The sequence below is a fragment of the Tachysurus vachellii genome, chromosome 8 (assembly GCF_030014155.1).
Source record: "Tachysurus vachellii isolate PV-2020 chromosome 8, HZAU_Pvac_v1, whole genome shotgun sequence".
Taxonomy (NCBI): domain Eukaryota; kingdom Metazoa; phylum Chordata; class Actinopteri; order Siluriformes; family Bagridae; genus Tachysurus; species Tachysurus vachellii.
Genome location: NC_083467.1, coordinates 10,266,376 through 10,284,403, shown reverse-complemented (window position 1 = coordinate 10,284,403; position 18,028 = coordinate 10,266,376). Strand labels below are relative to the sequence as shown.

Genomic DNA, 18,028 nt, shown 5'->3' with positions numbered 1-18,028 from the left:
CAGTCCATCTGATATCAATGTGCATGCCAGAGAAAGCAAACTTTTACTTCATTCTGATGTTTGTTGTGAACATTAACTGAAACTCTTGAACTGGATCTTGTATGATGCATTTTTTATGCATTACACTGATGCAATATGATTGTATAACTGTAGGTGTTCCTAATAAAGTGACCTGTGTGTGTGTGTGTGTGTGTGTGTTTGTGTTTTTATACACACTCGTCATATACTTATATACACTATATAATAGTACTTCATTTAAAAAAAAAAAACAACAACAATTGTTTGTTGTTAATACATACAAATTCTTCATTACTCATCTTCAGTAACTGAGTTATGTTGTTTAGGGTCACAGATTATCCAGAGTTTATCCCAGGAACACAGTATGTGGAGTACGGTTGAACTTGAATGGACACCAGTTTATCACAGGTTATCAAGGATATGCGAATTCAGACACTCTTTCACACAAGTCGAATTTACAGCCATGTTTACAAGAGGTGGGAGGAAAATGGTGAACTCGGAGGAAACCCATGCAGATATAGAGAACATGCAAACTTGCTCACGACTAGTAAAATGACTGGTCGTGAGCCATTTTAACAACAGGTTACTTCCCAGAAATAATTTTAGAGGCATTTTTAGCTCATTTTATAAATAATCCATTTTATAGTTTTAAACCCTTACTGATAAGCCCACATTTAGAAATAATGCAACAACGTGTTTCATTTATTAAATTTAATTTAGGAATATACATTTACACGTGTGAGAACAGTGAAAGCATATGTAACAAATTCTTGGTTCATACATGTAAGTAAAAAGCTATGAATCCAAATATTTACTGTCTGTAATACTGAAGACACAAAGGTTCAGAAGTTAGCTCAGAAAAAATGAAAAATAATAAAGATACAAAAAATATGTATATCTGTATAAATATATATTTATATATATTTATATATTTAATAGTAGCTGTATTACATAATACATTAAGAAAGATAACAGAAGTTAAAAAGTCCCACTCGACTCAAGCATTGAAATACAAAAAAGGCACACAAAAGTCCAATATCAGTTACTCTCATCCAAAGATTGTCAGTCAGCACTTTCAAAAGTGAAATGCAGAACATCCATCTAAAACAAAACACACTCACACGACACTCAAAGTATTCTATAAGGCCTGTCTCCTGAAATTTTCACTGAGTGTTCCATCGTGATGAATACGGATCAGCAGAACATCTGCCACATTTATTGGTAAGTCACATTAGGATAAAATGGTGTGATGTTAGTACTAACTCATGCAATACATTTTGTTGTAAATGTTCATTGTTCAATTAAACATCACTTGTGATTGAGCTACTTATGAGACACCATGAAGGATTGTAGATTTAAAGAGGTTCTTCTAATCAGGAGTTCCAAGTGATGGTATTAGAACAACAGCTTATTAATGATTGTCAATTAGCACAAATATAATGGTTGGTTTGTACACTTACTTATTTCAAAATTCTTATCTTCACAAAAATGTTAATTAAATGGACTCAACAATTCAGTTCAATACAATTACTTCCACATCATCCTACTTAAAAAAAACAGGCATATAAATTGCAATCAAATCCACATTGCCTTATTACATCTTTAACGTGTTAATAACAAATTTTCAATCCAATCTTTATTTTCTACATCTCCACTCTCTTCTAAACACCCTTTTCCCAAACATTTAGGACCAGCCTGAGTGAAGGGGAAAAGCATGTTTCCATCTCCTTCTTAAATACTGATCAGCATGTGGTGGACACACCCACACATTCATTAGAAGGCACACAATTCATCACATCTTATGTCAAGGACACTGTCAACCAACAGCATGCTTTTTACAAAAAGAAAAAAAAATAAAAATAAAATAAAGGCATAAATGAAAGTATGATGATAATGTAACACCAATAACAAAGAGCAGCACTGGGTCAGGTATCTATATAGGAAAAAAAATAATAAAACTAATCTCTTTACCTTTACATAGCGTATTTCAGTATTGAATTAAAAGCTGTTTGTGTGATTAGAACATTATATAATATATTCATTATTGCACATAGTTATCCCATACAATTAATTTGTTTTGACATTTTTTTCTAGTTTAATAGTTCTTCTAACACTTTTCACTACTGTGTTATAAGATATTGTTTATATTTTAGTCAGAGGCTTCATGTTTAACACTGTACAGTGTATGCGTGTGCTTCGATAATTATAATAATTGCCAAATTTAAACATTTTTTGGGGGGGTATAGATGTTGCCAGGGAATTTACATAAAGATGATGACAAAAATAAGTCCCCTGACTGTTAAGGCTCAATAAGGAGCCTTAACAGTCAGGGGACTTATTTTTGTCATAATCTTTATGTAACTGATGAATAACTGATGAAAAACACTTGCATTGATATTGAGAATATTCCTAGGTGCTAATATTGAAGCAGTGTGGAACAAATTGCAAAAGTAATGCTAGAAAATGAAATAACTATTACTCCTAAAGAACTGAAACAACACAGACTGTGATTGAGGACCAGCTAGTATGATAATGTCATGACTGTGAAAGCTGTGAGGAGCAGATAAACTCAGAATATGAAACACATATGTGTAACAATACATGTAGCAGATAAAAATGTCTGTAAAAATTATATATAGATATCAGCTTGAATGTTGCGCTGTGTTTTGGTAATCAATTGGAAGCATTGCGAAATCACTCTCAAACCAAAATGTTCTGTAAATGATACAGAAGTTTCCTTAACAAAGAGGAAAACAACCTGAGCCATATCTTATCTTCACATACATACATGTTCTCCTGGGACTAACAGTCTCCAAACGAACATCAATTTTTTTTGTATAAACCCTTCAACGTTTAAAAGGAGTCACTGCTCTACCAGTCATGATAGACTCTTATGAGTATCTCTACAGATACCTGCAGAAGTAACAACACATCTGAGTGTATTTGGGCCCATGTATCATTAGGGTAGAAGGATTTTGATTAAGTTGTGTGGTCAAACGAAACAGTTCATAATTACCAAATAACACCATCATTGCTGATTTAGCCCTGTTGAGTTGAGTCCAGTGACCATGAACACAGTTACTCATCTGGAATTAAGAATTGCTAGGTCATCTTCGCTGACAGAGGAACAGCATCCTGCATCACACTGAATCTCAGTCCACCCTTTTTGGTCCCAGATTGCAGTTTCCATTAGACAAACGTATGCATGAACAAGTAAAAGATTCTGCACTATAATATCAGAGTAATAATATGCATTTCTTATGCCGTTATTTCTCTCTTTTTATGTCCATCCCTCCTTAATTCCCTTCAAGCCAACCTTAAACACACAGGACTGTCTGTTGTCTGTTGTTGTGTGTTATTTAATAAAAGCCAAAGCAGCATGTGATCTCAGTACCCATGTCTCACACATATACAGGCTCACACCCCTCTCCTTGCTCTTCCTCACCCCTTTCCACTTCTTCCTCATTCTCTTCCTCCTCAGGGCCCATGCTGCTAGCTCCACTACTGCTGGGGGGCCCTTGCATTTCTTCTAGGGGCTTAGGGTAACGGAACGGACAGCCGTTATCATCAAAGAACCTGCGGAAAGTGAACTCGTAGAAGGCGTGTTCAGGGTGTTTGCTATTTGGCGAGCAGAGAGTATCCCAAGCCCGAGTGCTGTCTCCGCTGTCACTCCATGCCCCTGGGCCCCCTTCTTCTTCTACTGGATCAAAGTTGGAAGTGTCCATTGGGTGAGCAATCTTAGGTCGGTACGGAGCAGGCTGAGTGCGAAGGTTGCTGGAGAAGTCAACCTGAGCAAAGAAAGGGTGGGCTTTTATCTCACCAGCACCATTTCTTCCCAGACGCTCCTCTGCTGAACAACAGAGACGTCCTATGATGTCAATGGCCTCAGGGCTCAGCTTGATTTGTGGAGGCACCTGCAGTGTGTTCTCCCAGTTTATCACCTGAGAAAGGTAAGAGACCATGTCGTGTTACGTAAATCACTACAGTCTGAGCTTAATGAAGACCTTATGAAAGAGGTATCAATCCTCGTCAGCCAAATTCACAATTACAACCAGTCAAATGAATATGCTGTTGTTGTGTAGGATCTTCTGACCCGATTAAGTAGCACTACAGCTCTCCTGAGGCTAAAATTAAATTTATTAATGATTTTCTGGACATTTCTTATTTTTGTTTGAGTACAAATGTTTTTGAACAAACTGAGAATGGCAAAAATAATAATTAATCATTAAAGTTAAATGTCTCTTAATTGAATAACATATTGACAATGTCAATTCCTCCAAGGTTTTTTTTGGTGATTGTTGCAGCAAAAATATGTTTATATATATATTTTGCTGTAGGTTTTTTTGGTGAAAAATGATTTAAATTGACAAAATTACAAGCACATCTCCTACCTGTGAAGACACATATGTTATTGTGTGTCTTCACATATTTTCTATGATGCCTGTACGCATGTTTGACGCACATGAATCTAAGATGGCTTTGGCTGAACGTGTTATGACATCACCTGACACGCCTTGGACCAAATCTGCAGAAAATCTGTGGTAATTATGAAAAATAATTTCGCACTAATCCTTGAGGAACTGATGTTTGCAAGGATATTTGTACTTTGATATTGAAAACACAGTTTATAACTCACTTATAGTACCAAATGGCATATCTTATTAAAAATCATACTGCAATCATTGCCTGACCTTGAGCTGTGTTTCGGTAGGGGTTGGCGCAAGGAATGGAGGCTGGCCCACTAGCATCTCAAACAAAATCACTCCCACACTCCACCAGTCACACAGCTGAGTGTATCCTGCACACAAATACCACATTACAACAGATCATACATTAAAAATACTAATAGAATGCTCTTAACAACAGTTAAGATGCTATTTGTATATATGCCTATTATATTGTTTTGTGGTCGTTTAATATTATATTTGTACCTTTCCGCAGCAGAACTTCAGGGGCAATGTAGTTGGGAGTGCCCACTAGTGAGTGTGCAAGACAGCGCTGATGTTGACGGTTTGTCCGTTGTTCCAGTGTTATCAACCGGTCACCACAGTGACAGTTAGACACATCATCCCAGAAGTCACTGGGTTCCATACTATCCTGCCGGATATGGTTCCCTGTGAAAGTTATGTGTGAATAAAAATCAGATGAAATAATTAATGTAAACAGTCCAACAGTCTACAGATGTCTCTGTAGGAATCTATCACAAATAACAGAAGTCTAAAATCTGCTCACCTTTCTGATAATACTTTGAGTTATGTGTCCAGCGAAACCCTGTGCACAAGCCAAAATCTGTAAGCTTGATGTGTCCATCCAGGTCAATGAGGATGTTATCTGGTTTGATGTCTCTGTGGATAAAACCCATCTTATGCACACTCTCGATAGCAAGTGTCAGTTCTGCCACATAGAACCTGGCTAATGGTTCAGGGAAAACCCCCATACGAATTAACAGGCTCATCATGTCTCCCCCAGGAATGTAGTCCATAACAAAATAAAGGCTGTCCCGATCCTGAAATGAGTAGTACAGTCGGACTACCCATTCATTATCAGCCTCCGACAGGATGTCCCGTTCTGCTTTAACATGAGCCACCTGGTTACGGTTCAGGACATCTTTCTTTCGGAGAGTCTTCATGGCATACAGGGCTCCTGTGTCCACCTTACGGGTCAGACACACCTCTCCGAAGGCCCCAATTCCAAGTGTTTTAATTTTCACAAACATAGATTTTTCCATCTTGGCACGACGCAGTCGGTTATAATTGGACTCCTTCTGGTTCAACATCTTTCTCATCTGCTCCTGCTCTGCTTCTGACAGACCGGCCTGGGGGGGAGGGGTTGGGGGTCAAACGGAGGTTGTGACAGAAGTATAAAATTTGGTTCTAAACTACTGGTTTATGGCTAAACAAGTATATAAATTCTTACCTTAGACATCTCTTGCTCCAGCTGCAGTCTGCGATTTAGCTTCTGTTGGTAGGTCTTCATAACGTTTTCTACATGCTGCTCCATGTAAAATTTAAAAGCAAAGGGAGAATAGCTCTTGATTCGTGACTCCCTTTTTTCTTCATCACGGGCATTCCGCCTCACTGGTACAGGTGAAGTCTGAATTTGCTTCTTATCCTTTACAATCTTCTCTCCTTTTCCAGGCTTTGCTTTGTCTTTGGTGGCACGCTCTTCTGGCTTTCCTGCTGGGGCGCTTGGGACAGGCCTACCTGGGGCACTGTGGTCTGGAGCTCCAGCTATGCCTCCAGCTTCCAAGGGCGCAGTTTCCTGTACAGCTGTGGTTCCAGACATGAGAAGTGTTTTGGGGTAGGGTGGCGGTGGACATCGGGGCTCCTGCGGGGATTCCAAGGTAAAACTTTCATCTGGCAAATACCCATGTGTCTCAGGAGTATCTTGTGCCTGTGCTGCTAACCAGCCTGGGTGGCATGGTCCAACTGCAGTCTTTGGCTCTGGTCTCATGACTCTCATGCTCTTCACAGGCTGCTGGATTGGTGGAGAGGTCACTGCAGTGATGGTGTTGGGTGGCCCCATTCCAGCATCCTGTTTGCTCGGTACACTAGTTGCAGGGGGCATTGCTTGTCTTACATTTACCTTTTGGTGGTTGTTAAAAGAATTTGTTCTGCTGGGGACACGTACTTCCCCTCTGAAGGGCCCCTGTGGCTGCCTGGCTGAAGGTGCTGCCTCGGGGCCTTGAGCACCAGCCCAGTGGTGGTCATATAGGTCAAGGTTGAGGCTGGCCCTAGAAGGGGTAAGAAGACCTTGGGGAATATCTGAGAATTCAGGACCCATAGCAGCTACGGCAGCTGCTCCTCCTGGAGAGCGTGACATCATGTGGACTTGGTGTGAAGTTGGGCTGGCCTGACGGGGGTGTGAGTGAGGAGGCAGGTAAAGGTTAGGAGCGTATCCACCACCATTTTGACCTATGGCACCTTTGCTTTGCATATTGACATAGTTGTCCGGTGCCATAGGCGGCATCTTGTTCTGAAAAGAAGCACTCCGTTTAACGCTATAGCCAGAGGTCTCCATTATATGTGGTCTGTAGTCATAAAGAGGACCAGGGCCCCCTGGTGCTTGGGACTGGAGTTGCATGGGTGGACCTGACACACTGTAACCCATCATAGTCTGATCCATGCCCCCTGTGTATCCTTTCTGCTGAGCAGGACCAGATGGGTACATTGAAGTTCCTTGGGCATTCTGAGAAGTCATGGCTGGAGGATAGGCACCCATGCTGGTAGGCCGAGCCATGGGGTTCCCCATTGAAGGGCCCTGTGCTGAGTTTGTAGGTGGCATCATATAGTTCATGAAGGGTGGTCCACCCATATATGGACGTTCCATCTCTCCCTCCGACCCATAGCCAGCTCCCTCATATAGCGGTGGTCCCATTTGATGATAAGGGGGCATAGCACCTTCACTGGAAGTCTCCATCGACGGTCTGTGATCTACAGAATTTGCAATGCCACCTTTGCCTTCAGAAGGTAGAATGTTTAATTTAGTTCAGAGTAAATGTATACATAGAACATGCAAGATTTTTTCAAGGCACTCTTTCATTTTAGTGAAAAAAAAAAGGTATTGTCACCAACCTGGAGAAGTCTGTTTGATGACACGCACAATCTGCTCAGTGCGAGGGTCTAGGTAGCCCATCTTACTGATGTACTCTAATGCTGCCTCGATGTTACGGCTCCCCGTTTGCTTCAATGCACGTATTGCCATTTCCTTTTATAGAGTGGACAAAAAAGCACAAATAATGCATATACATTGTAAAATAACACATAAAATGCCCCATATGTTAAAAGTAAGATGTTTGATTGTTTGCTTTCGTTTACATTTTTTACATAGGACATCCACAAACACCAAGAATGTGTATGAGCGTCTATTTAATTACGGGTATTCATACATTTCCCATAGCTCCCACACACTTTGAAAAAAAAGGTATCTCCCTCTCTGTTTCTTATGCGTGCACACACACACACACCCACACACACACACACAGTGAAGTTCATGGACCAGCATCTTCCTGTGCCAACACACAAACAAAAGCTGGCTTCTTATACAACATTTTAAGATGTCAGACAACACAGCAGTTTAACCTACAGTCAATGTAATTATACTCAATTCTGTTAGAGGCATGGAAGTCTAGATTCAAATGATGATAAACAAACATATGTATTTTACGACCAGCTTATGTGCAGATAAATACATTCCAGACAAGTGTACCAAGTTATAATTTGCAAGTTAAGTAAAATAAAAACAACTGTACACAGCAACCCACACCTATATGAGGAAATCCCCCTGAATGGCATATGACCTCATTCAGAAGACATTCTCTCTAAACCTCACTCTATGGGGCACAGTAAACCCTCTGTCCTCCTCTGGTGGTCAGAAATAAAAATACACAAGGTAAGGGGTTTCTCCTCTGTTGCTAAATAAATATAAAATCTTTAACAGTATTAGAGTTCCAGTGGTTATGTAATAGCTGGCATTGGGAGAAAAAAAGATCACATGAAACGGGTGTAGAAATGAACGGCCGCTTAGTACAAGCACTGCTACATTAAGCACACAGTTTGAAAAGCTCTAGAAATTCCCTGAGTGGGAACATTACCACACCTTTACATTTTCTTTGTGTGTGTCGCTGTCTGTCTGTCTGCACATGTGCAGGTCACTCACCCACACACACACCCACACCCACATACACACACACACACAGGAAAAACGTGATATGTTCATTGCTCTCAAAACTGCAGGGGTTATGCACCAAATTCCAGTGTTGCTACTCAAAGAAAGTGTGCACACATGAATTTACAAACACATGCGGAGATGCATGGAAGCGCACTCACACACACACACACACATGAATGCATGCACACAGACACACACACCACAGTGGATTTTAGAGAGGTTACATTTGGTTTTGACCCAGTCCTGACCTCCACTGTCATGGTGACAGATGGTCAGGATGTTCCAAAACCAAAAAGGAAAAATTCCAGCTATGAGTGAAGTCTATACTTACTATCTATGAATTAATGTTGCTTCATTTTTCACTGTACAAACTATTCTTTTATACACAGTGAATAATACAGGTGTTTCACTTTCCACAACAATTGATAATTCCCACAATAAACACATTTGTTTTATTATTGATTTCTTATCTTGTCAGGGTAACGGTGTGCAAAGTACAACCAAGCACAAATGAAATTATAAAGAGAATAATAAATATTTTCGGAGAATAATTTTTTTATTCAGCAATAATTGTGACATTTGTTCTCTTCATCTCTTGTAGCAAGTGCAAAATGTGGAATAGCCCTGTCATGTTGTTTTGGTCATTTGGTCATCCTGATTGGTGGATTTATTTGCTTGACAAATATGTGTGTACACTTCTAGATCTGTGGCCAGTAATTTCAAATTTCATTGTTGCTTGAAAATGCAGAGGTTACCAATCAGTTGTCACTGTTCCACAAAATTTCTGTGTGATAGGAAAATCGGTGTGTATTCGGCTATATGGGCTATGCTCAAAATATCTGCATTCCCATTTACATCCTGGTTCTACTTATCACCACCACATATCAGCAGAACAACAGACAGTTGATCGTTCATCTTAACACTCCTGACCGGGAAGAACAAACTTCTAACTTGTGGGAATATTTATAAAAACAAACTGTTTCCATGACTGGAGTGACATAACTACTGCTGTCAGTGCTAAAGTGTTTTTTCTTATAAGCTTTCACTTTGACCTAATTCTGAATCACATTCCTTCATAGACTGTGTAAATGAATGCCATATGGAGGACCTTAGAGAGGGACACAAAGAAAGACGGACATCGTCGGTCCTAAAGAGAAGAAAAACTAAAGCCATTTTGTGAATGAATTATATAGATAAGTTCACTTCTTCTTTACTGTGTTTATCCTCTTTGAATCTTTGGAACATTAATAATAAAAAGAGCAACAACTTCTACTGAAACTCATAATGACTAAAGATAATACACTGTGATTTATAGATTTACTGGACAATCAAACAAAAAAAAACATATTCTGGGAACTTTCTTATAAATATGCGTTGTGGTTATAGCACAGAGATTTAATGATATCTGATGGTACCCTGGTATATAAAATGATATTCTTCACCACAACAAAAATGCATTATGTTATTATCAGCAACCGCTGTATGGTCAGTGGTATCATTTTGTAAATCAGAACAGGCTGAGATACTACACTAGAATCCCCCAAGTCAACCTGGATCCAGTGATTGGTGCTCGCATAACCATAAGCTGTAGTCACATCAATATGAAAGTGAACTTCAGATTACTGAATATTTTCTGATATGCTACTGATAAAGTAAATACAACTTTCATAAAGAATTTGAGTGGTTTGGTTGTAATCACATTTCCAGTCCATTCATGTTGATCCCTGACTATTCTGTGTAAAGACTCAATTTTCCTTCTAGAAATATAGCAAAGAAAACAGATAACAGTAACGCAGATGATAGCAGTTGATATTTCAACTCTGTTTTTTTCTGACCATAAGACAATATGATACAATAATGATAATTTCCACTAGTGTTTATAGGGAATATTCACGTTACATTTGCATTCATGTAACAGCAGTGTACATCATAATATTGGATTTAAAATACACTAGTAGATCCTGCTGTAGCATGCAAACCTATATAAGGCAAACATTAACATATGTCACATATTGCTGCATCTTTGACTAGATGGCAAAACAAAGGGCCTTTTTTCACACCTGGTCACTTCATGTGTTTTCTCTGATCTGACAGTTATCTGATTTGTTAAAACTGTTCCATAATGTCACCAATAATCTTCTAAATACAATTAATGCTTCCAAGCATAAAAAGAAAAATGCTGTTCACTCAAAATAAAGATGGGATTTAAAGTGTCCTACAGCCCCTCCCTTCATCCCCCTCCTCTTCCCCCAACAAAACATTTCCTTTTTAAAGGTGATTATATAAGCAGCTGCTGCGTTGCTGCGTAATTTGTGTAGCCTTGATAAGAATCAGGCAAAAGTAGCTCGCTGGAGGACCCAGGACAGCAAGGGCAGCCATTACATTCTTGGAATGTGAAGAAAAAGTGGCATAGGCATAAACAAAGGATTAGTCATTATATAATAATGAGGATCACTAAAAGTAATGAGGCTTACTTAAATGTATGGTCTAGTCTATAAAATCAGGACACTGTCATTCACTGATTAAAGTAAAGACTATAGTAATAAAACAAGGATTGTGTATACTTGAGTATAAACGTGACATGTTGTACATTCAGGGAATATGTGTTGTCCCAGGCGAATACGTCAGACCCACTGGGAAAACTGTTCCACCCAGCTGCTATTGAATAGACTCACTTCCTCCTCATGTTCACAATGGTTCAGTCCTACTGGTGTTCTACCAACTATACTGCTGCTAACACCAGGGGTAAGAAACAAACCCATGTAAACAGCTGATCTAAATAAGATAATGAACATATCGCAAATGACTGCCAGCCTACATTCTGTCGGAATGTGGATACGTTTAGGAATTTTAATAACCAGAAATTGTTTGGGGGTCAATTCAAGCCCAAAATGACATTTACATTCATGGCATTTGGTGCACACACCTCTATACAGAGCAACTTACATTTCTCTCATTTATACAGCTGAGCAATTGAGGGTTAAGGGCCTTGATCAGGGGCCCAGCAGTGGCAGATGAGTGGCCCAGGGATTTGAAACCACATCCTTTCCGATCATTAGTCGAACACCTTAACCGCAAGGCTACCGCATACAGTGTTTATAAACTTATTTCTAAACCTGCTGTAGACATACTTACATAAGCTCTGACCTAAATCTGACTTTTCAAAACTGAAACATTTTTGCATGAGCTCAAGGTTGTGTCTGGTACCTCAAAGAGTCATGAGTATATCCAGACAACTTGATACAGACTACAACCCATCCAATAACACATTTCAGCTCCCCGACACCAAGAAAAAAACAAATTCAGTTCCACAGTTCCAGTCTGCATTTCACCATGTCCTAAAGCCTGTGACAGAGGCAGCTCTGGCTCCCTCAGGCTAGGCCTCATAATTCCACTGTGCGGTGGTGGATTTCTCAGTGGTGTTGTGCATGGGCTTGAGCATAGCATTCCTCACATGCCTAACAATCACAGAGCTGCTCTCAGGCCTGTAGCTGAGGGTCTGTTTCAGATAGTGTGATATATGGCATAAAGCAGAATATAAACTTCAGCGCAGAGGCACAGGCACTACGCTTGCATCAATAAATAGGGCAGGTCTAGTGAAAGGACCACAATAAGGCACGGCTACACTTATATATGTAAACAGTAATTCAAGCATTACTCAGATATCAATGTATTTCTTTGCTTCTGGTGTGGAGCGGTTATTGATTGTTCTTCCTATCAGACACAGTCCCTGACCTCCTCTTTTTTCTGTAGCTGGCATATTCCACTGGACTCCCAAAGACGAGGAATACCAGGTTGTGAAGTGTGTCTGCCATTTTAACGTGCCACTACTACTAATGTCCACTCCAAGACTGAGATAAAGATAACGGACATATGATAGATACACCAGGCAATATATTCATCAAAAGACTATTACATTTGTTAATTCTGTTTGTTCTGATTGTGCTTTCCAGATATTATGTTAACATCAATGTTAACAAAAATGTTAACAATCTTCCAGATATGGAATGAATAAGATGTTAACAGACAATATGTTTGATGATGATAAGTCAAGGAAATGGTCAGTGATTAATTTGCTTGCTGTGGGTCAGTGTTGTGTCACTGTCCTTATTCAGAAGCAGCAATCTTTACTGACAACCTTTGGACATTGTTTTTTCTGAGAATTTCTGAGAATTCTGACAACTACTGTACAGAGATTATGTTACTACGCCTTTACAATACAGAAAAACAGAGCTCATTTAGAATAAACCCAGAGTAACACATGGGGAACATCTGTGCTGTAAATTCATTGTACAGTTTTTATATAGACTCTATTCCTCTACATTACTGACCAGATTTTTTATTTTATTTTCCTGGATGGAAAGTAGTGTACTTTTTACGTCACATAGAATAGTCAGTGATCAACACAATAAATGTGGAAATGTGAAATGACTAAACCATCCAAACTGTTTAAATGAAATGTGTACTTCAGATAACAGATCCAAATTAGCATAAAAATGAGAAATAAAATTAATATTAAAGTTGAATTCAATATTCAACCCAAAAAAAAAAAAGACTAAGCACTGACTTTTCTTAAAACAAAAATGTATATGTATAGGCTTTAGTTTATACACATACTAAAAGCTGTTATTATTTTTATTATTTTTAAGTTTTATTTTAATCTATAAATATGTACACATATTTTAAGCTCTGTAAACATGTGATATCCCAAACCCTGTTGGCTTATAGGAAGAAATAGCAATAAGGAGTGTTTAACTGTCAGAATTGTCTTTTTGTTGTTTTGAAAACCATTTTATTTTATTTGACTGATACAAACTATAAAACACAGGCAGGCGGGCATGCACACACACACACACACACACACACACACACACACACACACACACACACACACACACACACACACACAGACAAAGACAGAGAGAGAGAGAGAGAGAGAGAGAGAGAGAGAGAGAGAGAGAGAGAGACCTTACCTGATCACATCCAGCTTTAACAAGTTCCTGCAGCATCTGCCTGTTCACATCTCCGCCTGGGTGTGAGGAGCTGGATGCTGGACCAGACTCATTGGCAAAAGGCATGAGGGACTTGCGAATCTCTCGCAGGGCATTCTGGTAGTTGTTAAATTTCTGAGGCTGACGAAGTTGTTGCTGTCGTCCACTCTGGTCTTTACCTTTGCAGTCTCCCCCTCTGCTCCCTTCTCCTCGTGTACTACCTCCATGCAGTGCCTGGCTCACCAGCTTAGCTGGCTGTTTCAGTCCTTCCTTGATCTCCTGGAGCCGTTGGCGTGTGTTGCCCACATACGGGGCTGCAGGGAAAGTTTTTGGCCGCATGGGTAGACCCACCCTAGCCTATGGCACAGACTCACAGACACCCGCCTCCCCTGAACACTGGCAAATTCACTCGCTTACTCACTTACACATACCAAGTCAATTGCAGAAGCAGAGAAAAAATAACAAAAATATTCACAGACCTTCACACACACACACACACACACATACACACACACACACACACACACACACACTCACACACGCACACACTCACTCTCTCTCTCTCTCACTCACTCACTCACTCACTCATTCACACATTCAGACACACACACACTCACACACACCCAAGGCTGAGCAATGAATGGCAGCTAATGCCCCCACCCAGATGGACTCTTGTGTAAACTTAGTAGATCTTCAAGGTCTTACTAGACCGCATGGTCCATTTAGGGGGCACAATCCCCCACCTCCCCTAACACAAAAGGAATTATGCATGTGTGTTGCTTCCACTCCAGCCTGATCTGCATCTTCACCTGTGGAGACAATAGGATGAGGTGAAATAATGAATAATAAAGATGTCTTACAACTGTGGTTTAGTTTACAGTTTGACTTCTGCATCTCTACTTGTCGTGAAATACCAGAGTCTTATGAAATTATCAGAAATTAGCACCTTGATCAGAAATTAGCACCTTGATACTGGTTTATTTCAAACTGCATTGCCTACATTCCAGCATAGTGCTGATACACTCCTGAGGCAGAGGACAGGATGCGAAGAAGAAGCACGTGTCTTACTGACGCAAGAAGGGCTCCGTGTTAGAAACAGAGAATCTATTATCGTTGTTCATCATCTAATCACATCTGGAAATCACCAGCAAAGCAGTAAAAAACAACGCTGCTGACCATGTTAATCTTCACAAATAAGATGTGGGACAGTTTCAAGATACAGGCTTCATTCCAATGTGTGTCTTCATGCCATGAGCATGTCTGACCCTACAAAATCAGTTAGTTGACAGAATTTTTAAAAGAGACAGCTCGTCCTTCATGGCCATTGCTTTTTTTTTCAATCTTTTTTGTTATCTCCTGATTACTCCAGTACCTAAAATCAATAATATTGCTACATATTGAGAAAAGAATATTTCTGCTCTTGTGTTAACCAAAAGAAACAGAACTTTTAGCACGAACATGCTTTTGATGCAAATATAATACTGATGATATACTTGCTCCACGATGCAATTACTCTCTTAATTTCTGTGAAGCTTCCAGCATCCTGTAAGTAAACCCTTGAACAACTGTGCTTTACAAGATCACAAACCCAGAAATAAACCGAAAATCAATACATATTGAATTATTACTGAATAAAGTAAACAACTGTAAGAACAAAATAATAACAACTGTAAGAACAAAGCTGTAAGAACAGAATAATGTAATTCTGGTGCTTTTCATCACAGACTGAAAGCATGGCTGTGTAGTGAATCATTTACAGCACCAGTGAGTCTCCTTGTAACACTACAAATAAATTCGACATTGAATGGATTGCATGCACAAAAAGCTTTAAGAATACAGTACATTCAATTCTATAAGATTACTGAACAATGTTTTCCATGCATAAACCCTAAGCAAAAGCTGAGTATATATAAGGTACCAAAGGGCGAGTATAAAGTAACGTGACATGTATTTATCAAATAAAACTGGACTAGTGTTTAACGCATGTGTAACATTTGTGACATTTCTTTTAACAATTTTTTTCAAGTAACTTAGCATCTTCATTTCCACAGTTCCAAGGCAGGGGCTTTAACACACACCAGACACACAAGTCTGATTTTTTTTTTTAAATCAAATTTGTTTGATGTCTTGCATTAAGCTGTAGCCAGACCTTTAAATCATTATGCAACATGTATGTACTTGTTAAACCCACAATTATCATTTCAAAGTGCTGTCAAGGAACATTATTAAAGATATTCTAGGAAAAATACATTGCATGTAGTATAGTATACTGAATCTCAGATATAACAGTGTTAGCTGGTTTGCAAATTCTAAAGGTAAACCGCTTTAAGAAATGTATTTCTATTTTGAAGTGTCTTTCAATGTCCGTACACTTTTATTACATTTATTTTTTTTAATCCAGAATTAACAAGTGTTTTCCCAAATTCTTCATAACATGGCTAGCTTCCAAGAAGCCTTTGTTATCAAGCTACTTAGGTGTCTTTAAGCAGTACATTTTAAAGCACAACTACAGTATGTTATTTTACTTTTTTTTAATATTTAATTGATATGAATATCCATGGATGCCAAAAAGGTGAACAGTTAAATTAGCAAATGGCTCAGGTATCCCTGCATTACACTGATACATTGGTATAAAATCTATGATATCGAATCTATGAGACTCCCATTTTCCTTTTTATAAACAGTTATAAAAAAATTATTTGGTATACATTGTCTCTAGAGCATGTGCTCATGTCAAGTTCCTTAAGATTCAGGAAGTATCCTGTAGTTATCCTAAACTCATACAAGAAGCAAAACCAAACCAAGTGGAGCAACACTAATACACAAACAACATGAAGAAGAAGGAGATAAAACTAAAATCACAAGCTCCATCAGCAGGCTGCATGTTTACAGCAAGTTTACAGCAAGGTGAACCATGAGGAAGGGCTGGAGGAGATGACATGCAACATGTGACTGTTACTTGCCACTTCAGGTGAATACTTTACAAGTGCATCAAAGTATTTAAAGTTCCATATTACAGGGTATGTCCATGTTGAATATTTACCTGTTGAACATCATACTAGTACAGGTATTGTTTTACAGGTATTTGTTTGTGATAAATAAATATTGTGAATACACAATAATAATAAGAATAATAATACTAATGATGATGATGATGATAATAATAATAATGATAATAATAATAATGATACTACTACTTCAACTACTACTACTACTACTAATAATAATAATAAATAATAATAATAATGATGATAATGATAATAATAATTAAAAATACAAATAATAATAAAGATAATAATAATAATAATAATAATAACAATAATAACAATATTGTTATTATTGTTATTATTGTTATTATTATTATTATCAATGATGATAATAATAATGACAATAATAATTATATTTTAGTGCATTAGCCATTAATTCAAGACTCCCAATTCAGATTTAATAAATCATGTCATTATACAACAAATGACAATAAACAGAGGAAACGGACTCACATAACTTAATAATAATAATAATGATGGATGATGATATTAAGAATAATAATGATACTACTACTACTACTACTAATAATAATAATAATAATAATAATAATAATAATAATAATAATAATAATAATGTTATTATTATTATATTTGTTATTAGTAATAGTTGTACATTTTCTGTTGCTTAATAATAATAGCAAAAACAGCCATTAATTCAAGACTCCCAATTCAGATTTAATAAATCATGTCACTACACAACAAATGACAATAAACAGACTCACAGAACTTTCTGTGCTGCTGCTAAACTCTATTTACCGAGTAACGCGTTAAAAAGGAAAGTAATGAATGCTGGATCATTCTCAGGCTGCACATCTGCACTGATCCCTGTGAGCGATGTAGCTCTTTAGAGCTGATCTGAGACCGTGTCGGAGTCTCAAGGCCTTTTTTCCTGCAGCCTTTTCCTAAACGGAGCGCGAGGAACGCAGCCGCCCTGCGCGAGACCACCTCGGCATTCCAGACGACCGTCTCGCGCTTCAAACTGAACCGAAACTTCACCGAACCACAAGGACATAAAAGCAGCACTTCACATAATTACATTCACACAGCATTCTCCTTTCCGGACCCCTGGGGGAAAAAAGGACCAAGCTTACAGCCACTTACCATGTAATAGAAACTTTAAATCCTACACTTATCAAGATGTACTTCATTTAGCAACAGCTTGCCTCGTCAGGTTGAACAAAACACACTTTATATATATTTCTCGAGCCTGTCCTCCATTTTCTCGTTACTCACAGCACAAGTAGAAATGCAGTACAAAGTTGGACACTTACTGCATTGTTAACATTCCACAGGAGTCACGTG

General features: G+C 38.5%; 1 protein-coding gene across 2 annotated transcripts; it reads right to left on the bottom strand.

Moving 5' to 3' along the window:
• Positions 1 to 702: 702 nt before the first annotated feature.
• On the bottom strand, positions 703 to 18,028 carry lats2 (large tumor suppressor kinase 2). 2 transcript variants are annotated; one of them, XM_060876185.1, is made up of 8 exons: positions 17,998 to 18,028; positions 13,662 to 14,488; positions 7,593 to 7,725; positions 5,935 to 7,478; positions 5,251 to 5,833; positions 4,950 to 5,132; positions 4,710 to 4,816; positions 703 to 3,959 (listed from the first exon to the last, which is right to left on the bottom strand). In XM_060876185.1, exons 2-8 carry the CDS (start codon positions 14,016 to 14,018, stop codon positions 3,420 to 3,422), a joined length of 3,447 nt encoding a protein of 1,148 aa, XP_060732168.1. In that variant the 5' UTR covers positions 14,019 to 14,488; positions 17,998 to 18,028; the 3' UTR covers positions 703 to 3,419. The 2 variants fall into 2 exon arrangements, with proteins under 2 accessions (XP_060732168.1, XP_060732167.1); XM_060876184.1 differs by lacking the exon at positions 17,998 to 18,028 and adding an exon at positions 17,828 to 17,991.

Coding starts and splice junctions, on each gene's coding strand:
- lats2 (XM_060876185.1), bottom strand. CDS start 14,018: ATGCGGCCAAAAACTTTCCCTGCAGCCCCGTATGTGGGCAACACACGC. Junction 7,479..7,592: donor CATCAAACAGACTTCTCCAG/GTTGGTGACAAT, acceptor TACCTTCTGAAG/GCAAAGGTGGCATTGCAAAT. Junction 5,133..5,250: donor CTCAAAGTATTATCAGAAAG/GTGAGCAGATTT, acceptor TAACTTTCACAG/GGAACCATATCCGGCAGGAT.